The 20,632-nt window shown below is 49.3% G+C and overlaps 1 protein-coding gene across 2 annotated transcripts in view; it reads right to left on the bottom strand.

The window, feature by feature from the left end:
• EZR (ezrin) overlaps positions 1-20,632 on the bottom strand; it is a 50,634-nt gene that overhangs the window by 7,707 nt on the left and 22,295 nt on the right. The window contains exons 3-8 of one of the 2 annotated variants that reach the window (XM_027056536.2): positions 17,442-17,525; positions 12,683-12,778; positions 11,492-11,766; positions 10,847-10,930; positions 9,735-9,881; positions 2,336-2,432 (exon numbers count right to left, since the gene is read on the bottom strand). In XM_027056536.2, coding sequence (XP_026912337.1) covers positions 2,336-2,432; positions 9,735-9,881; positions 10,847-10,930; positions 11,492-11,766; positions 12,683-12,778; positions 17,442-17,525 — 783 coding nt within the window. Of the gene's footprint in view, positions 1-2,335; positions 2,433-9,734; positions 9,882-10,846; positions 10,931-11,491; positions 11,767-12,682; positions 12,779-17,441; positions 17,526-20,632 lie in introns of those variants that run through there. The other variant, XM_027056537.2, reaches the window with a different exon arrangement.

The following is a 20,632-nucleotide window of genomic DNA, read 5'->3' as shown; positions in this document are numbered from 1 at the left end:
CTGGGCCAACGGGATTTTCTACGGCCCCGAGTACGGGGCCAGAAGCGGGGCAGTGCCGCAGAGGCAGGAAGGAGCAGAGCGACCCTGGCGAGGTGCAGAGGGGGACGGGGACGCGTCCCCTCAAACCAGCTCCTCACTTGGAACCCCTGCTCCCCCCACCCCCGCCCCCGACAGGAGCCTGACAAGGTCGGCCTTCTTGGTGAGGCAGTCCCAACCACCTGGAGCGGTCACACCGTCCCCCGTCCCCTCACCCTGATTTGTTACTAAATATAACCACACTGTCGAATTCCCCGCCGGAAAGCACGGTACTTGTTTTCATCTGTCTCTTGCACTAGAATGTGGACCATGAGGACAGGAACCCCATGCTGTGTGCACAATCCTACAATTGTGCCTGCTCGCAGTATGCCACCAACCAGTGCTTCTCTCGCCTTTTCTTTAATCAGCGGCCCCACACAGAACTAGTATATAGTAAAAGTATGCTCAGCTGATTCAACCTTTGCTTGGAATTTTAAGATCAGGAAATATTCGGGAGGGAGGCAAACCATAAGAGACTCAACTACTGAGAACTAAGGGTTGATGGGGGGTGGGGGAGAGGGGAAAGTGGGTGGTGGGCATTGAGGGGGGCACCTGCTGGGATGAGCACTGGGTATTGTATGGAAAGCATTTGACAGTAAGTTTAAAAAAAAAAAAAGGAAATATTCTTCAGGTTTTCAAAAGCTAAACTTAAGCCGAATTAAGAAATGCACGCGCATGCGCGCGCACACACACCCCCCCCTCCCCCCCACACACACATTAATCCTTAAGTAGTCCGGTCCAGTATTCTTGCTTCTGCCAAACTTCTTTAAACAGTTCTGAAAACTGAGCACCACCCTATGGGCAGACGGCAGCCTACCCAAGGACTTGAGGGTCTTCTCACTGTCTCAACTGCCCCACCTCAGGGCCCATGGTAACATGGGGACACTGTGACCCTTGGGCTGCGATGCTGCATGTTAACGTGGCCTGTTACCATGGAGCACGCAACTCGGTATTAAATGCTGCTTTAATTGTAAATAACTGGGCAACTACCCACAGAGTAGGGGGTCAAGAGTTTACAAACAGCAGGAAACGTTTTCAATAAAGGAGAAAATACTTTCACAAACAGCGTCAAGACCTGTTTTTCACTCATGCCAGACTGATACATGCGGAGGGGCAGTTGGACAATAATGCGGCTCACTGTTCCACGTGGGTCACTTGTTGCCCAGCGGGGCCCTGGCCCAGGAAGGCTCCCGACGCCCTGGCCTGGACCACAGCCCATGCTGGCCTCTCTAAGCCCAACACTGTAACCAAGACACAAAGTCCTTTACGATCTACAGTTCTGTAAAAATCATAACAGGCTCACGGGATGAGAGAATCCTTTAAGTGACAGTTTTAAGAACCAGATTTCTGGTTAGAAGACAAAATCCTCGCTCATTCCGTCACACTATACGGCATGTACGTCTCAAATTTTCTCACCAAACAGCTGAAAGCTTACACGTTAGCAGAATCAACGATAAAACCGAATGCATTTCCCGCACACACCAGTCTTTGCGGTTGTTAGTTAACAGTCTACGTTCTTCAGACTGCAGGAAATGAAGTCCCTTTTCTAGCTAAGTCCTCCCAGGAAGAGTGTCCCACCAGCCTCATCTCTGCGAGGACCCACTTCCCACATCAGCTCCAACGCGAAGGCACCTGCGTAAAGCGCACTGGAGGGGGCAGAAGGTGCTTGGAGAAAAGCAGAGGGGCACAGTCCCGGAAGAGAATGTAGGTGGGGGACAGGAGGACCCGCGGTGCCCTGGATGCAGGTGTGACTTTTCGTAACGCGGTAAATTGCAAAGACGGCTCAGAAAGCCAACTCGGGCCCTTGAGACTTGTGCCCCAACTGGCTTCCAGGGAGGTGCCGACGAGAGCCCCCACCCCAGGTACACCATCTGGAGGCAGGTTGGTTTTCCGCAGGAAAACGAACATTTCACAAGCCCAGAAATGCAACCTTTCATGAAATGCTTATCATTTGGTCAATGACTCAGAACTGTCCTTTTCTTCATAAGGAACGAAGACCATTTGAAAACTTAGGGGACACAGTCAGCTAGCTTTTGACAGACACCTGGGCCCCAGCGCACCTCTCCTGTAGCGGTCAGTCACATGATGCAAGGGGTCCTTGACCCTCAGTGTAACCTGCTGGCAGTTTGTTTACCCTGTACCACACAAGGGATCCTGCATATCACCAGCTCCTTGTCCCAGAGAATCAGACTGTTACCCGGAAAACATAGTTGGCTATAAGAAAACCATAACCCCTCGCCTAGAATTCATAGAAACTTACAGGAGCCTTCTTGTCGATGGGCTTAATGACAAACTTTTTGTCATTGAAAGAGATGTTCCTGATTTCACTCCACGGAAAGCCAATCTTTGGGGTCAACCTGAGGTTAAAAAAGAGGGAAGGGGATAGTTAGATGTGTATTTGGATTGCAACTCTATTCTTAGAATTTTTGCTTCAATTTGAAAAAGTATAAAGCCCAGGAAGCACAGTATATAACACACGTTACCGGAGTTCCTACCTGTGCTAGGTGAGGTCAGGTCCAGGCTCCAGCAGACCTGCACCGGGCCGCCCCAGCCAGTAAGCTCCAGGTCAACTCGGATTCCCGACCCGGTGCACCCTTTCACCCTGTGACAGCTTGCCCAGCCATCTCCTGTAGCCTAACTGGGTCCTTGTGCCCAGAACCCCACTTCTAGTCACTGGGTCTGATTCATTTCCCTTGTAGTCAATCCATTCTCCTCTAAACTGCCAACACAGGAATCCTGTTTCCATAGGATGGAATCCAGGGGCCTCGACTTAGCATCCAAGAGGCTTCCGATCGAGCTCCTGATTCACACCCAGGTCCTCAACACCCGTCCCACGGCCCACCTGGCCAGTAGAGCTCCCTGCTCTACGCCACAAACATACACCCTCAGGCCAGCTCAGCCTCCTTCAACAGCCTTGCCTCTTCTTGACCTGTAGTCTCTTGTGCTACATCAACTATTCTCTTCGTGGTTTCCCAATTCCTCCGTTTTTATTGAGCTCTTTGAAGACCAGACAGGTAAGCTTTCTGATGTCAAAGTTCACGTCTTAGGTTTTCTAGGCATGCTGTACTCAGAGCGGCTGCTTGCTGATGGAAACGGAAAGGTGCCTGGTGTGCTTCCACTCCAAGAGTGCCTTGCTCATTTTCTGTGGGCATCATCTGTCCATGGCTGCAAGGGGGGTACTGAAGTCCCTACTCTTACCTATTGTTGTCTATTTCCCCTTCATGTGTCAGAACTTGCTTATTGTATTAGGTGCTCCAGGGCTGGGTGTGCATGTATTTACAGTTGTTTGAGGTCCCTGATGAGGACTTGGTATGGACTCTGCTCTTCTGGGTCTCATCTTAGGGGTGCATGGCATGTTCACCCGGTTGGCCAGACACCCTCCCATGTCCTCCTCCAACTTCTATGACAGCACGAGGCCCACAACCCCCCGAGGAAAGCCCCAGCACTTCCCTGCTTGGTCGCTACTAGCCGACCACTGGCTCAAACTCTGGCTCTTTGGCATTCCCAGGAGAAGTTCTCCAGAGGGTTAAGACCAACCACATGGCTCTTACCACACGACCCGCCCCTGTTCTTCATCTCTTTCGCCCTATGCTTTCAACATATTACCATGGACCCCATCTAGAATGACAGACCCTCAAACCACCATCCAAAGATCCTACCATCAAAACCCAACCTTTCCCCCAGTTCATAAAAACTTTCAATTTAGAAAATAAGCAGAGATGGACAGAAACCAATTGCCTACCAACACGTTTAAATAAAAACTAATGGGCAATGTAGGTTTGCTATGACAAGCCAGGTCAAGGTGGCAGGGTGGCTTCTGATGGCCAAGAGAGGACACCCAAGCCTCACAGATGGCTCTTCTGGGACACAGCAGTTCCACACACCTGGAGGAAAGAGGTCAGGGCACTGGCCAGTCCTTTTTGGCATTCGCCTTTTTACAGCTCTGTCCTCCAGGGTCACCAATGCCTGCTGAAACGTATCTGGCCAACATGCCTCACACAGTCAGACACGCAAGACGTTCACTCTGCTACTGAGCAAAGAGGTGATGTTGTTTGCAGGCCCCTGAGCACCAGAAAGGAACTCAGGATACCACCTAGTCCCACTGCTGGCTTTAACCCAGGTCCTTACATGGCTGTAAGAGGGACAACAGGTAGACATCTGCTGCTTCGTAGCACCCGCTCCACAGCACGAGGCCTCTCTGCTAGCTCATTTCTCACCTGTGCAGTCACCACTGCAGCCAGATTTCCAACACTCAGAATGCCAAGGAGGCAAGGATCTCAGGTGCTCAGTTTTTGTTTTTGTTTTTTTTTTTAAGATTCTGCCTCTTCTTTTTAAGTTTATTTTGAGAGAGAGTGTGCATACATGTGTGAGTGGGGGAGGTGCAGAGAGAGAATCCCAAGCAGGCTCCGGGCTATCAGTGTGGAGCCTGATGCGGGACTCAAACCCTCAAACTGTGAGATTATGACCTGAGCCGAAATCAAGTGTCGACCTGACTGAGCCGCCCAGGCAGCCCTGAGGCTCCTAGCTTTATATGGGGTTCTCAAAACAGTTCTAATCCCAGAAAACCTGGACCTTCAGGTTAGACAGGCATCTTTCTTTTAATTTTAAGGACTGGGCGTCCGGTCACCATGCCCTCCAGCCCTCTGCTTGCTTTCTGAGGTGTCTGTAAAGTCTGTCTTTTTAAGACTCTGGAACCTCATATAACGGTTCACAGCCGTTCAGAAACCTAACTGTAGGATCAGAAATGGGACTACATATGTTTTTTAAAAATGGGATTCTCCAAACAGGGACCCGAGCTCTTTAGAGAAACAGCTGATTCCAGGGCTGGAGGAGGAAAAGTACAAGATGATCCTGGAACATCTTGAGGAGCCAGGAAGTAAAGAAGTGCTCAAAAAAATAACGGGGTCTGTCCGGGGTGCCTGGGTGGCTCAGCTGGTTGAGTGACTGACTCTTGGGACTCTTGGTTTCAGCTCAGGTCATGATCTTGCAGTTTTGTGGGTTCAGGCCCCACATCGGGCCCTGTGCTGACAGAGTGGAGCCTGCTTGGGATTTGCTCTCTCCCTCTCTCTGCTCCTCCCCCACAAATGTTCTCTCTCTCTCAAGATGAATAAACAAAAAAAAATTAAAAATGGGGTCATATCAAAAGGGCACAGGAGCCAACTCGAAAGGGATCCTAAAGGCAAATCTTAATTTGAACAAAATAATAATGGTAATAGATTATAGCCTGTAGAATAAAATATCCACGAGTAGAAAACTGACTCTGTTCAGAAACCATACATGTAAAAGAAATGTTCTGTTTTTTTTTTTTTTTTTTTTGTGGGGGGGGGATCACTGTTTCCTCAAAACCACAGTAATAATTGTTTAAGACTTGCGAATGGATGCTAGAAGAGATTAAAGTATAATGAGAAACAGGGTATTTACATAGTTCCCAAGTGTCTGCCTGAAATGTACTTACTGACCACAAAGGGAAGGACAGTAACTTCACAAAGAAGCCTGGCAGACAGCACCCTGACCAGACACCAAAGTTAACACCACCAGCAGTGGTAAAATATTCCCACACCACGCACTGCCTCGTGAGAGGCCCCGGGAAGGCATGACAGACCTCTGTGGGATTCCTGCCCAAAGCGCAAAACTCAAATCTAACTGAGAAAACACGACACAGATCCAAGCTGAGGGACTTTCTAAAGAGCCAGTAGTCTTCCAAAGTGTCAAGGTCAAGACTGGGGAGGAGGCAACTAAGTGCAGGTGTGAGTCCGGGCAGGATCCTGGGGCAGAAAAAGGACGTTAGTGGCAACTGGGCAAAATGGAAATAGGGTCTGTATATTGTGAAAAGCATCGTGTCAACACTGACCTGGACTGTGGTTATGTAAGATGTTAACACATGGAGCAGCTGGGTGAGGGCATATGGGAATTCTTCATACCTGCTACTTTTAGAACAATTTTAAAGTCTGAAATGATGTCAAATGAAAAAAAACAAATGGCTAAAGAATTTAAATTCAAAGTGTGCAGGTGGGGGGAGTGATGATACTGTTCTTCTGTATCTTGACAAGAGTCTGAATTTTTCAGGCACATGTCTGTTCAAACTCAGCAAATGGGGCTGCCTGGGTGGCTCAGTACATTAAGCGTCCAATCTCATCGTTTTGTGACTTCGGGCCCTACGTTGCGCTCTGCAATGACAGTGCAGAGCCTGCCTGGAATTCTCTCCCTCTCTCTCGCCCCTCCTCCGTTCTTGCTTGCTTGCTCTCTCTCTCAAAATAAACAAACTTAAAAAAAATAAACGCAACAAATGAACACTTAAGAAGTGTGCATTTCAATGTACTTGAATATTACATCAAACAAAAGACAAGCAAGAAGAGCTCTAGTAAACAACATGCATTTTGGGGAAGGCACACAGATGCCTGCAATTTACTCTGAAATGTATCTGGAAGAAAGGGGCCCCAGGTTGCAGTGACGTGAGGCTGAGCAGTGAAGCGCTAAGGACAGAATCTCTGCAGGCACGGGACATTCACAATAAAATCCTCTCCATGTTGTGGTTTGCTTGAAATTTTTCATTAAAAACATTTAGAAAAGGTCTGGGGTGTTGGAAGGGGCCGGAGGTCACTGTGGGCTCCACAGACGGCTCTGCGGGCACTCGTACAACAGAAGCAAACATCCTGATCTGAACCAGCAGGGGCCGATCCAGGCGTGCCGCCACCTCTTGGCAGGGCAGGCGTGTCAAGGAACTGTCCCCACGCATCCCTTGTGCCCACCTCCTGCCAGCCACTCCTAACCAGGTCCTACTGCTTCTCCCTCGGCCCTCATGCACGTCCAGACACGCAGAGGCCAAACCCTCCTCTCCGCCAGTCTGAGGGGAACTTTTAAACTCAGTACTCTTAGTGGATTAGCTGCATTCCCTTCAACGGTCTCTGTAAGAGACTAGGAGGTTTTCCCGGAAATTCTGTTCCACGTTCAAGTTAGGGCTCCAAAGACCAGAAAGGAGAGAAGTATCTGACAACTGCATATCTGGTAAAAGAAAACTCCTACTTAAATAGGTAACCTGTTAGCACTAAGGCACAAAGATGTAACATACACACAAAAAGGGGGGGTGGGGGTGGAGGCAAAATTAACATATCGTGCCTATGAGCGTAATTTTAGAAACTGGAAATAATTTCTTAAGTATCTACATGATACATAAATACTATATATACTGTATTACAGTTTTACGATCCCGTACTGCATATACTATACGCTGTAGTATACATATGCTGTATATAACCAGTATGCTATAGAACCTAACAATAACCACTGGCTTACTATATACATAATAAAGCTAACAAAACGAGTATAGATCAGTGTGTGTGATTTACCACTCTGAGCGAGAGATTTAAGGGAGAAAGACACTGGTCCTTGTTTGGCCCCAGCTTGTCTACAGCCCTCTGCAGCATTCGCTCCCTTCAAGGGCCCTTCAAGAGAGTCACACGGCGCAGACTCCTGCCCCTGGGAGGACCAGGAAGGCTGCAAGGAGAGGAGGGTGGGGGAGGGTGAGCCCTGGGAGCACAGAGGTGCTCTCGCAGGACTGAAAAACGTGGGGGCAAGGGCGCACTCCTCTCCCGGTTCTGTTTTGGGTCTGACGATGCCAGGTAGGATCACATAACACACTAATGGGAACTTCCTTTGCTCCCTCTTCATCTACGGTTTACAGAATGAAAAAGACTAAGATGCTTTCTGTCCCACGCGTTCCCACTCCGTGGTTACGTACACACTGAAAAGGGACCTCAAGAGACATTTCCCAACCAGGATATGTTTAGTTCTAAAAAGGGATAATAAAGGTATATTTGTTTATCTGCAGGTGCACTAAGTCTCTCATCGCCCAACTTACATACTCAAAAGATCCAATTTCTCACTTGAACAGCGCTCCACGAACATCAGTTCTCACTGCTGGCCCTGCACCGAGGGGGGTAACCCAACACGCGCCACAGCCAGGACTTGTCCCAGCGCGGCTCAGGCTCGAGGCAGGGTCCTGCTGGCGCTGGTAAGCAAGCTGTCCATCCTTGCTGGCGAGGAGAACCACCTGGGCCCGCTGGTGACCGAATGTCTGGCTAAGTGTTTCTTCCTAACTGAAAAGAGGGGTGCCCTCCGAGGCAGAAGTGAGGTCGCCCTACGCCCCAGTCTTTGTCGGGGGGAAGACCCCTTTGAGAGGACTGTCAGTTTCACTGGTAAACTGGGGGTGGGGGCAGAGGGAGGAGAGCAGGGATCGACTGAATGAGCCGTGCAACTCTAATTTTTACTTGGGAAAAATTAACATATAACGTGGGCCGGAGGTAGTTACCAGCTGACATCAGCAAGTTCCTGCCCGTGGCTGTTTCCTGCAGCTGGAAAAACCTGTCCGGACAGCCCCGGCCACGGCTATGTTACAAAATCTGCTCATTCAAGAAATGAGTGCAGAGACACAGGCAGTTTCCCACACACGTTCCCACGAGGGCACCGCGTTCTCACTGTGTGTGCACCGCCCGCTGCCAGCCACCACCCTCCAACTGAGGCGCCTCCGGAAGGACCAGGCGCTGGTTTCTGGAGTCTCCCGGACCGTTGACGTTTCCCTACAACACTGCTGCCAGCACACTTGGGGAAGCAGCACACCAGGAGTCCTCAATAACTCACTTCTAGATTCTTGGGGGAGTTCCTGCCATTCTCTGATAAGCGTTATCAGGTCCTACACCGTAACCAGAGTCCTCCCTGACTGGAACCATAACTTCCAGTAAGAGTGACTGTCCTCCTCCAATTCTGGCACTCAGGGGAGGGTCTGGGAAGGCCTGCCACGGGCCTCTGCCTGACCCAAGTCAAAGGTATCCGTACCCTGGGTTCTGGCAAGAAGACAGATTCTTCACGTGACATCACCTGTCGCGGGCAGCAGCATGCCCTTCATGGAGGCCAGAGAGAGGGTTTTGGGGGGTCCGAGAGCCCGGACATGGAGAAGAGCTGTGACGGGAGGAGATGTGTTCTCCACAGACACCATGGAGACCTTGCCCCCGCTGACTCAGATCTTTTTCTCTGTGTATCTAGCTCCCTGGCAGAAAGCAGACACCCATGCGCAGTGTCTGTAACCACAGGGAAGGGCAAAGGAAGCCGCAGGGCCCAGCTGGCTCCACGCTGGCTCTGGCTCCTGCAGACCTTATTCAATGCACACAGCTAGCACGGGGCAATTAGATACTCTCACAGGCTCAGAGGATTTAGCTAAACTGTCTGTACATAAGCCACTGTTTACAGAACCTTAAGGTCTCTGATAGCACTGTAACCATCCCTGGTTGGATTAGCACAAGCCTTAAGCCACCAGCACAGCTAGGGCTGCCTGGGTGGTATCTGTGGGTGTGCTGGTGCCTATGGGCAGCTGGTGGCCGGGCCTCAGCAGATGGGCAGGGGAGGCCTTCCTGCAGCTCCGGCATGTGGGGTCACGGGTCAGCACACACCAGGGCTAGTGAACAGGCTACAGTGACGGAAGAGAAACGGCCAACACCTCGAGCTGACCTCGGACACAACGTGGGCACGTCACAGCTGAAAAGCCCTTAGAGAGTCACATGCTAGACAAATGTGTCAAAACACACTACACACACAGATGCCATTTTCTCCACTGTTTCCAGTCCCGATACCCCACCCACCGAAGATAATTACCAAGGTCAACTCACTTATCATCTTTCTCATAAATATTCAGTCCGAGGGCATCAACTCCAAGCCAAAGGTCTGTTCCCTTCTTGTTTTTGATCTCAAAGTAATTGATCCCATACATTTCCAGGTCCTGGGCAATCTTCAGATACTCCAACATGGCACTGTCTCTGGCGGGCGGAACAAACAAGCGTGGTCATTAGAGCCGTGTCCCGAGCCATGAATCCGCTACCAGGGTCTTCGGCCTCAGGCAGGTCGTGCAGGGTGGGCCCACAGCCGTGGCTTAGCAGCTGCCCCTCTGCTGACTGTCCACGCCTGCGCCCCAAGCTGTCCTGGATGCTGACCACCGATGCGCTTCAGACATTCTGAAAGGACTGAACGGACTCATGCTGCTTTCTCTGGACACAAAGATCTTCCTTTTAAATCGTATCGGTAGGCACGATCTTTCTCTTGCCCACACACTGCTGCAGGGACTCCCACTGTCTATTTCACCAGCACTTGCCACTTAGGCTTTGAGTCCCTTCCCTCCAACAAGAGATGCCTGGGACAGAGGATACTCGAAGGACACAACGGCTGTGAGGCCCAAACTGTAAATGAGCTTCTGAGGCTGGGGGGAGGGACACAGAGAATTGCTCGTGACGCCCGAGATGAAGAATCCAGGGCAACAGAATGTGGCCACTTCTTACACCTAATAGCCACATGTCACATCATGTCCCTCCTTCATGCTCCCTGAATAGCAAGGGGTTCTCACTTGGGATCAATTTTTTCCCATTTATACACCTTTGAAAGGAAACACTTTACAGACAATGAACAAGCCAGCACCTCTATGACAGGAAAGAAAAATAATGCTCTTTCCCCCTTGACTAGAACAGTGTTTTAGACACAAGACGGTCTCTCCTCTAAAACAAACAAGGGAGAAGACTTTAGGGCCTTAAGCTTGAACTAAATTGCTTCTTACCCCAGTCAGGAACACCCGGCTTTATTTAGGGAAAACCTCCTGTGCAACCGTTACCTTTCACTGCTTTGTGGCACCCAGGCTGCAGCCCCGTGGGGTTCCTGAAGCACCACCCTGGGGACCCCAACTGAACTCCATGCAAAGGAGCCGGGCGGGAGGGAGGGGCCGCCCAGCACTCACTTGAGCATCCCGCGGTGCTCCGCGTGCCACACCTGGATCCGGTCCTCCCACTGGTCCCTGGTGAGCTTGTGCTGGTCCATGACTCTGGGTTGCAAAGGAAGAGGGCACAGAACTGTCACCACAAAGGGCCACAGAAGGCAAGCAGCAGGCCACTGCTCACCTGCAAACCTGAGTTTTCTTTCAAATAAGACCACAGAGTGTTTCTACTTCCTGATGTGTAGCATTTCTGACCATTAACGACCTGAAAGACTTAGAACCTGGAATGAGACATACCCAGTCTTGCTGGAGAATTTTAAAAAGGTATTTTATATTTTAAGGGGCCTCTTCTTCCAAAAGGGGTAATTTATGTGAGGGGCCAAATCATTATACGCTAGGGCGAGCTAGGAATGGTCCCCGTCCTGCTACGTTTCTTTATCACAGACCCTGTACAGGTGGATCAGTGCCCGAGGGGAGGCCATGGCGGGTCAGTGCCTACACCGGCCAGAGCACACTCGGGCCAGCATGCAGATTAGCGGGTGCTAGAGCCCCAGCCTCAAGAAGCATTTACCCTTGTGCTTGCCGACTGCTTCTGCTCACACACACCACCTATGCCCTTCAAGGGTGCAACCCGCCGCTCTCGTCCAGGCCTGGCCACCCTGTGCTCACCTTTGGGGGATCAGCCGCTCAGAGCTGAGGTACCCAGACTTGTGCGTTTCTTTGTTATAGTCCCCGAACTTGGCTTGCACAGCATAGGAGCCCAGGAGCACTGCAGTCTCAGGAGGGCAGTAAATCTCATCGCTGAGAATTCCCTCCTTCACTTGGAGGAAGAAAAGCTTCTGTGTGATGTCCTGGATGAGCTCCTCAGACACATCTTCGGGGTAGAACTTTGCCCGGAACTTGAACTGGAGAGGATTCTCCTTTCTGACCTCCTGTGCAGATACCTGGACGACAAAAGCCAAATGCCCTCTGCAAGTGTAGAGGATGAGACCAACCCCCCCCCCCCCCCAAAAACAGGTCATAACCACCAGGTCAAAAGGATCATGCAGGCCAGTTTTCAGGAGATAGCGTTCACTCCAAAAGTCACCTTTTTAGCACGTAAGACGAGAAAAGGCCAGTTAAAGTCCTATCGCCCTCCCATACTCAGCTGGAAGTCTAGCAGCAGCCAGTTAGGGACTCACCAAGCCACTAGAACCAGCCCCAACTTCTGGGAACAATGTTACCAATTCCAGAGAACTCGAATTTAGAAAGGGCCTGCCTAGTGACCTGTGAACCTGGCATCTGCCCGCGTGGCCAGTCGAGCCATGAGCACGGAACTTATGTTTAGTAACTGCTCATGTACCCCCTGCCCATTGCCATCTCTAATTGCCCTCAGGCTTGCTGTAGTAATATGGGAGGAAGATGCAGGTTTGGGAAAAGGGACATTTTCAAACTGTGTGGAGAAAACACATTTAAGCTTCCTGCTTTTCTTTACAGTTGTTAATGGAATTATCCAGTCTTTCGAGTTGAAAGATAATCTATCACAGGTTCAAACAAAGCAATAACAGGTTCTTACAAAACAGTGAATGATTCATGGTCTAGAAGATTAACAATCTCACTGGGGGAAAAAAACTAAGGTCAACTAAAAGCTAAGCAATTAACTATCATATGCTCCAATGAGTGAGCAGTAAGGAGAAATCCCAGGATCTAATTTCCAACCAATATCCCCATTTACTGGAAACCTGTAACCTTTTTGTCTATAGAAACTTTTACACAAATAAAAAGAACAAAAAACAAAAGACAGAAGAAGGTGTTCCAGTTTCAAAGTTAGCAGAGCAGACCAACACCCAAATATCCTGTGAATAGTTAACTCTGACTTACCTTTTTATCTAGTTTCAACCAGGTAGGAAATCCTTTATTATCCACATACTGGAGGCCAAAGTACCACACTTCCCTAAGGCCGATGGTCTTGACCACCTGCGTGAATGAGACAGAGGGGCAGAGGCTGACGTCTGGAAGGGCATGAGGCACACGGCACAGCAGGGTCGCCAGGAGAGCCAGGTGCCGGCTGTCCGGTCCCACTGCACACACCTCTCCTGCACCATCCCAGGGAACCTGTTACCAACAGAGGCTGCTCCTCCAAAGCCATAGATGGCTTATTTTTAACATACGTTTGAGCAGATTCAGGGTTCACTTTAAATCTCAGAAAATCGTAAGACCTTGTAAACTCTTGCCCCCCCTCCTCTTACCCCACCCACGCTTTCCCAAGTAAAGACAACCAGCTGGGGTGGAGCGAGCACACACAGCCGGACCCCACCAGGGAACACCAGGGAGAGTGTGTGGCCCAGTGTGAATGCCCCTGTCAGGTGTGCTCCCATGAAAAAGGGGTTGAAAGTCACTAATGTGAAGCAAAGGAATACTTGGGTCTTCCCTGGCTGCCTGTCTCTGCTTCTCAGTGGCCCAGGCCTCTGCTTAACTGGGAACAGGGCAACAGCAGTCCCCAGAGAGGCAGGACAAAGATGGGGGCAAACTTCCAGGGAAAGGAGGGGGGGACAGGGGAGTTATGCTTCACACACCAAGGGATGACTAGCATTCCTTCAACCTCCAGAAATTTGGAATTCTGATATAGGAAGGTGTAATTCAACCTAGGTCATCATAAGGATTTCACATTTTAAAATTCTCCACAGCACTAGAAAAAGTCTCCTGTGGTCCACTACAGACAGAATCCCATCCTGGTTATTCTTTTGTCTTAGGAACAGAAAAGCAACTTCCTGGGGACACCTGTTACACATCATCACAACTGAGTCCCAGGGCTTTGCTGCAGTTTAAATGCTGAGTCCCATGACATACAATGCTCAGCCTCTATATAAAAAGGTTACCATTCTTCAAATGTCATAAAGGGAAAGAGACCCAAACACATGAGAAATGACAAATCAGGTATCTGGAGCATTTGCTTAAAATAAAATTGGAAATTCCAAATAGACTCCTGCTTGGGAGCGTGTCTTCTCCTCTGCTGGGGGACCAGATACTTGCTGGGGCTCCAGGAGCCTGGTCATCACACCCCCAGGAGGGACCTGTTCCCATCCCACTCATTCCACTCTCCCATGGGGGGAGGGGGGCAGGGTCCCATCATGGCACGATGTGGAAGAACTTGGATGGTTCTGTGCTAACTTCCAAGTCTCTTGGGAACCCTGCCTAAGTCCTGTCAGGGCAGCTAAGTGCAGGGAACGCTGATCTGAAGACCAGGTTTTCCATACCCAATCCTGCTAATTTCACACTCTCTATAAACCTCCGTCTCAGCATCTGGATATAAAACCTGCCTTGCCTTCCTCTTCGGGTGGTCTCAGAGCGACCTATGAAAGGTCCACATACAGAAGCATCTGGTCTTTCCACTCCATGCACCAAACTGGAGCCTTAGCCTGGGTGCCAACCAGTGTGAGAGGATTCTGTCTGCTCCACCTCCCTTCCCACCGGGTCAGACCCCTGCTGATAGCCGCAGCCACAGCTCAGACTTCTCTTCCCCTCTGTTATGAGGCAGCCAGCCCCCTTGGCAAAGCAGATCACAGACTCCAGAACCACACTGTGGACAGAACCCTTGCACAATGAAACGCCTAACCCTGGGTACCCCGATCCGCCACACGTCTCTGTGGCATGAATCTCCTCACTCCAGGGTAACTGCCCGCAGAGTATATTTTAGAGCCTTACTTCTATTTCTATGGCTTCCCCAAAACGGCACACTTGAATTAACCTGCTTTCCTTCAGTCCATTCCAAAAACCAACCCGTAAGTCCTCCTTACAGGGGAAATCCAATATTCCTGAAAAAAACACACTTCACCCTTCCCCTCGAATATCCTTGGCTTACTAAAGCAGATACGCAACACGGAAGCGGAATTTGAACAGGTGTGGAGAATATTCCTTCATTTCTGCTTCAGCAGCGTTTTACATGGCAGTTTGGAATGGAAAATGCAGGGACAAGTCTACTTGACTCCACCTCAAGTGACAGCTGAACACAGGTTGTGATGATGGAAACAAAGGGCACACAGAGTCACAGCTCTCTCACTGCCTCCGGAACCGTAGGATCTTGCCTGGCTGTGCGGTGCTGGCCTGGGAGGCCCCCCATCAAGTCAGACCCCTGGACTAGAATCCAGGCAGATCCAGCAAGAGCGCTGGGGATGGGGACGGGGATGGAGATGGGCCGGGCCGGGACCCACAGAAGAGACTCATGTTGCTCATGCGGTGGGAGAGAAGGCTTTGGACGAGCTTACCTCTCAAGCGTCTTTCAACCCCTTCTACTTAAGGACCATATTCTAGTGCCTGGTAGTTTGGCCCAAACCTAGAATCAGGTGGAGCAACTGAGAAAAGGACACAGACTCCAAAGGCATCGAGAAGAAAACACGCGCAGCCTGGCTGGGGTGCGGGAAGGAGCCCCGGAAAGCACCCAGGGCACCCCTGATGATCTACTCACGGGAAGGCGGGACCTTTGCAGTGTCATGTGCTGCCTTGGAAAGACATAGAAGGATAAACAAACGGATCTTCAAAAAGACAAGTGTAAGCAGGCTTATGATGCCACACAGCCAGAACCTGCCCGGGCCCTGGTGAGCACTATGACCTCAGGCAGCTCTCTTCTCTAACTTCCATGTCCTTCCATGTGTCCATGTACACATAGAGTTAGTCGCTTTCCAGGTCAGCTCCAACCTCAGCACCCTCAGATTATATCGCATTTTTCTTTAGGGACACACCAAACTGAAAAGAAATTAAATGTGAACTCTGTGATCAGAGTTCTTTGTGATCCAGGTCCTACTGCTGAAGGTGGAGTTCGGGATCTTTCTGTCTCCCACTACTTCCCTTTCTGATAACTGACTGGTGGTAGAATCTCACTACCTGTCTTGGAGGTTGGCTGAGATTCGGGCAGGAAACATGATTTGGGAACAGAGGTTCAAGTGGGATGTGGCCTTGTGTTCTGTTTAGCACACAGATCTGGGGACTTCACTTTCAGGGCTGGGGAACAGTATCATCGCGCTTGAATGTGGCTGATGGGGCTAACAATTTAGATACTGAATTTATCCAGACTTGGCATGCTGACTGGATTTATTAAATACGTTTTTAAAATAACCCACACCTACCGACTGAGTTCAGGGTCCATTTTTTGTATACCTACTAACCCACAGCTCCATGCCTCTGTTAAGCAGATAATCTAATAAAAATACCCGTTTTTAAACCAATGCAGGGAAAAAAGCCAAACCAACGCAAACACCAAACGAGTACAATCGCTCAACATGTAGGAACATGCCGAGTTCTGCCAACGTGGCAACCTGGACCAGAAAGCGGGGGGAACCCCGAGCGGTACACAGCTCCATCCACGCCTAGCACACGAGCGTGCGGTTAAAAACGTCCGTGGAACCGGACCACCCAAGCGGAGTATGTCAGGGAGCAGGGCAGGCCTCGCTGCTCTCTCCGCTCCCTCCGCTTCCAAAGGGTCCCACGGGCAGACACGGATGTCTCGGACACTGGCAGTGGTGTCACCGCGGACTCCTCACGCGATGTCGGAGAAGCGACACGCAAACAAACAAGGCAGATGGAGGCCGGGCAGGTAAACGGCCGAGGCATCGAAATTCTGTAACTAACCCCCAGTTTCCGTCTCCGCTTTAGAACAGTCACTTGAGGACAGCCCCACCACTCATTTACAGACAAGGCCTCTGGTACGACCCACGTTCGAACCACTGACCCAACCCACACAGGGCTCGGCTGGCTCCACTTAATTTACACTTCAGGATTCGCTTTCAGAAGAAACCTTTAGGTTTTTGCCCCAAGTCCAGCCTGACCGCGAAGAGTAAATGCCTCTGTCCTTACTGGGTATGGGCAGAGCCAGGCAATGACCTCACAAGAGCAGCACAGGCAGAACGGAGGTGTCCCTGCCCACCCCACAAAGCCCAGCACGCACACCAGTGCCGGCCCAGCACATGGTGGGGATGAACCTACCGGGTGCTCACTTTTGGGGACAAGGAGGAGATATGACCAGACGCAGGAGGGAGTCCCCTACACCTTCTAAATTTGCTAGAAGTCACCCACCCTCCCTCAGCTCCTGATCACCACCCACTCCAATCTCTGGGCTTAGCGCTAGGGTTCAGACCATCACTTGTCTCATCAGCGGGGCCTCTTAGCCAGGCAGGCTATAGCTCAAGGGACCCGTAAACTCATGTCTGCGCCTGCTGCCCTCCTGGAGCCCTGGCCCCGGAGCAGACTTTACTTAGCCCAGAGAAGCAGATCTTGTTCCAGAACCTGGAACTGTTCCATGGCAGAATTATCACCGCTTTCCGGGTGGCTCGCTATGATCAGTGTTCTGCATCCACCTTCAGGTCTCAAGAAGAAATACGCAGGGATGTGGACGTGCTCTGCCTCGCCTAGCTCACGGGCTGTGCTAATGAAGACTTCAGAGCATCCCCAAATTTCCTCACAGGGCTGTGAACAGGGGCTACTCGCACAGGGTGTTTACAACAGTGTGAACCCCCTGGAGGAAGGAGAAATGTTCTCCTCTACAAAAAGAGGTAAGCCGCAAGCCAATATGCTCAGCAAAATTATTCAGATCTGCAAAAAATAATTTTCTAATTAGGGATTCTCCCTCCTAAGCTCAAAGACCAACCTGATCAAAAAGCTGTTTTCCTGTTGTATTTGGCTGGATGGCAAACTCCAGCTCCGCATCCATGGTGGTAACTCGGACGTTGATCTAGAAAACAGAACGAAATGAATTACACTTAACTGGGTGCTCCTTTCTTGTAATGATCTTCTGAGCCGTCGGCATAAACTCAAAGCTACTTAGCAACACGGCAAGAGTAAATTCCTCACTGACATCCATTCTCATGCTGTCATGACACACGCATGCGCACACACTCACACGCTGCGAGTGTCCACTCACAGTGGACAGCTGCCGAGTCTCAGTGTGTGCACAGTTTGGACTCAAACGCAGGCCTCCTTTGCTTTACTGAAGCACATTCGCACTTAGGTCTAAGCTGGTTCTCTACAAAAATACCTTGATAAACATTTAACATTTCTCCGTGCACCAGCTCGCACTGACCCTCACAACAGCCAAGGAAGGCACCAGTGGGCTGGCCAGCCTCCTTGAGAAGTCAGACCAAGACAATAAGTGAAAGGAACAGAGAAGGAGCAAGCAATATACCAGAAGGTTTAGAAACATCAGCAACTGACTAGTGAAAAGAGAAACGGTCAGATGACTGAGGACACATCAAAAGAGGGTATTGTGCAGTAACTGAAATGCTAATTAAGAAGATGGTAGAAACGTGGAAAACTGCTTCAGAAATGAAAAAGCTATGGCAAGCAAAATGGCACACATCCCATCAATACAAACCTGCGAGAGCCATCCAGCAGAGGACAGAAGTACGCCATGGGGACGGACAGATCACAAGATGGTCGGAGCACAAGGAACTGAGGTGGGGGCGATGAGGGGCCTTAACGAGGTCTCTAACATTCCCATGGAGTGTTTTGTTTAAAAAACTCATTTCAAAGTAGTTTTCAAATATATCACTCGAGAAAACTCAAATTTACCAGCATATGAAACAGACCACATACTACTTTATGTGACTGTCCTAAAGAAAAACACCACCACACAGCAAGAGTAAAGCTTAATTATCTTTTTTATTTTTTATTTATGTTTTTACAAAGAGAGAGCGCAAGCGCATGTGAGCAGGAGAGACAGAGGGGCAGAGGAGAGACAGAACCCCAAGCAGGCTCCACACTCAGCACAGAACCCGACGTGGGGCTCAATCCCACGACCCAGTGATCGCAACCTGAGCCGAAATGAAGAGTCAGACGCTCAACCAGTGCCTCATCCAGGCACCCCAGAATGCTCAATGTTAGGAAACGCTTGCTTTTCACCATTTTTCGAGTGACATACGTAAGTAGCTGGATAGACGTGTACCCTAAACCCCTCCTTCCTCAGATGTAAATATCACGGGGACAGAGCAACAGGACTAACGCTTTGCTGACAAAGGTCTAAGGAGAGCTGGCACACTACAGATGCTTAGCAGTCACCACTCTGGTGGTCTCTTTAGGAACAAAACCAGTCTTTAGGGATGTTTTTCCCCCCTAACCCTGAAGACTGATAGTGGAGAGATACTTTGATACAATCCACTGTGTCTTAAAGGTTCTCTGGTTGACAGTAAAGAGAAGGGAGGCATAAATTTTCCAGGATTTCAAGAAAAGTCTCCCTTTCAATCTCAAGTCTACAAATTAAAAAACTCGAGTTTACTGAGAAGCAAAAGGAAACATACTGTAAATTCTTCAACTATATTAAAACATAAAAACCTAAGTTTCTTTTCCTGCTGGCAATAATTTATTTTTTTAATAATCACAAAACGGCTATTATGAAGAAGATAAAAGTACCTTTCTCTATTATGGTTCCAAATGCACATATTAGAGATGAAAAAGCAGCCCCAAGTCAAACATTCCAGTAGACGAATGTCGCTCCAATTACACACTCATAAGCCCACAAGGATACATCACACCCAAAACTAAGGTGGAGGCCCACAAATACGGGGTCTTCGATATGCTTTTCTGATTCACTGATTGCAAACTGATTACCAGGAATATTAAAAAAAAAATGATTTTAAGGTTTAAATCAGATCTACATTTGATTCCAAGTTCACACAACTCTTTGAAAAAGCAAATATCCAGTAAAATGAGTAGTTTTACTGAGGATGGGGGTAACAGGCCAGTAGTCCGTAGAAAGTAAACTTCTTAAAAATGAAGCATGAAGAGAAGGTCTGCATAACCTCCACAAAGTACACGAACCACCACAAGGACCTGCTCTGCCGTCCACAGCTCCAACACAGCCATTCTGCCAAGTTTTAGTCGGTCTGGTCTTTCCAGAGAATTCTTTCTGTGAGGCCCAACACCCACCGGCAAGCATGAAGTGTGGTACAGAATCTCCAACAAATTCAGCCTAAATAAAGATCAGGTTAAGTTTTTCTGGCATTGCAGTAACAAATAAAATTGGGACAAATAACAGGAAACAAATAGGCTTTCCTCCATTGTTTGGTCTCCTGGCCCTGTAATTTCCAGTTCTGATTTGGGGACACAACAGAATTTTTCTTATTTTCAATCTCCCGCCCCCAAATTATAAATCAAATGAATTTTACCAACATACGTGTATATTCATATATAGCGCATGCTCTACAATATTGATAGGAGGCTGGGACGAGATATCTCAGGAACCCTAAACAACACGTGAACGAACAATACATGATGACCGGTGGCCGAGCTGCTCTGCGTCACAGGTGCGTGCTCCTGGACAAGGTCACTGCCCCGCTAGTGTTTCTCATGGGGGCATGAATGGCATTCCAGGCACAGGTGCTCGCTCTGCCAAGACTATCTCCAGTGCAGGTCTGAGCCCACCTACTAAACACAAATGTCCCCAGTCCCTGGGACCATCTAAAAGTGCTCCCATCATTTCCAGATGCTGAGGAAACGGGAGGCAGCTACCCAGACTGAGGGCCACAGAGAGGCACTGTCTTCATCAGAAGCAGGATATAGAGCTCTGGGTTTACAAAGCCTGTTAAGATTATTTTCAATTTTATAGATCTTTAATAACGAAATACTGAAATATGGCACAAACTTGTATCCAAGTTTAAAATGAAGCACTTACTCAGATGACAAGACCATTTATATACATATTTTGATCCACTTATCCAGTACCTTTAAAAGAAATCAGACTTTAGCAATTAAGGAAACATGTCTAAATCCCAACTCTCCTTTTTGATTCTCTTTGTCTTGAGTTTCCACGGTAAGCAATTCTTTTCAGTACTGGGATGGAAGCTG

Source organism: Acinonyx jubatus, chromosome B2 (assembly GCF_027475565.1).
Source record: "Acinonyx jubatus isolate Ajub_Pintada_27869175 chromosome B2, VMU_Ajub_asm_v1.0, whole genome shotgun sequence".
NCBI lineage: Eukaryota > Metazoa > Chordata > Mammalia > Carnivora > Felidae > Acinonyx > Acinonyx jubatus.
This window is presented reverse-complemented; position numbering and strand designations above follow the sequence as displayed.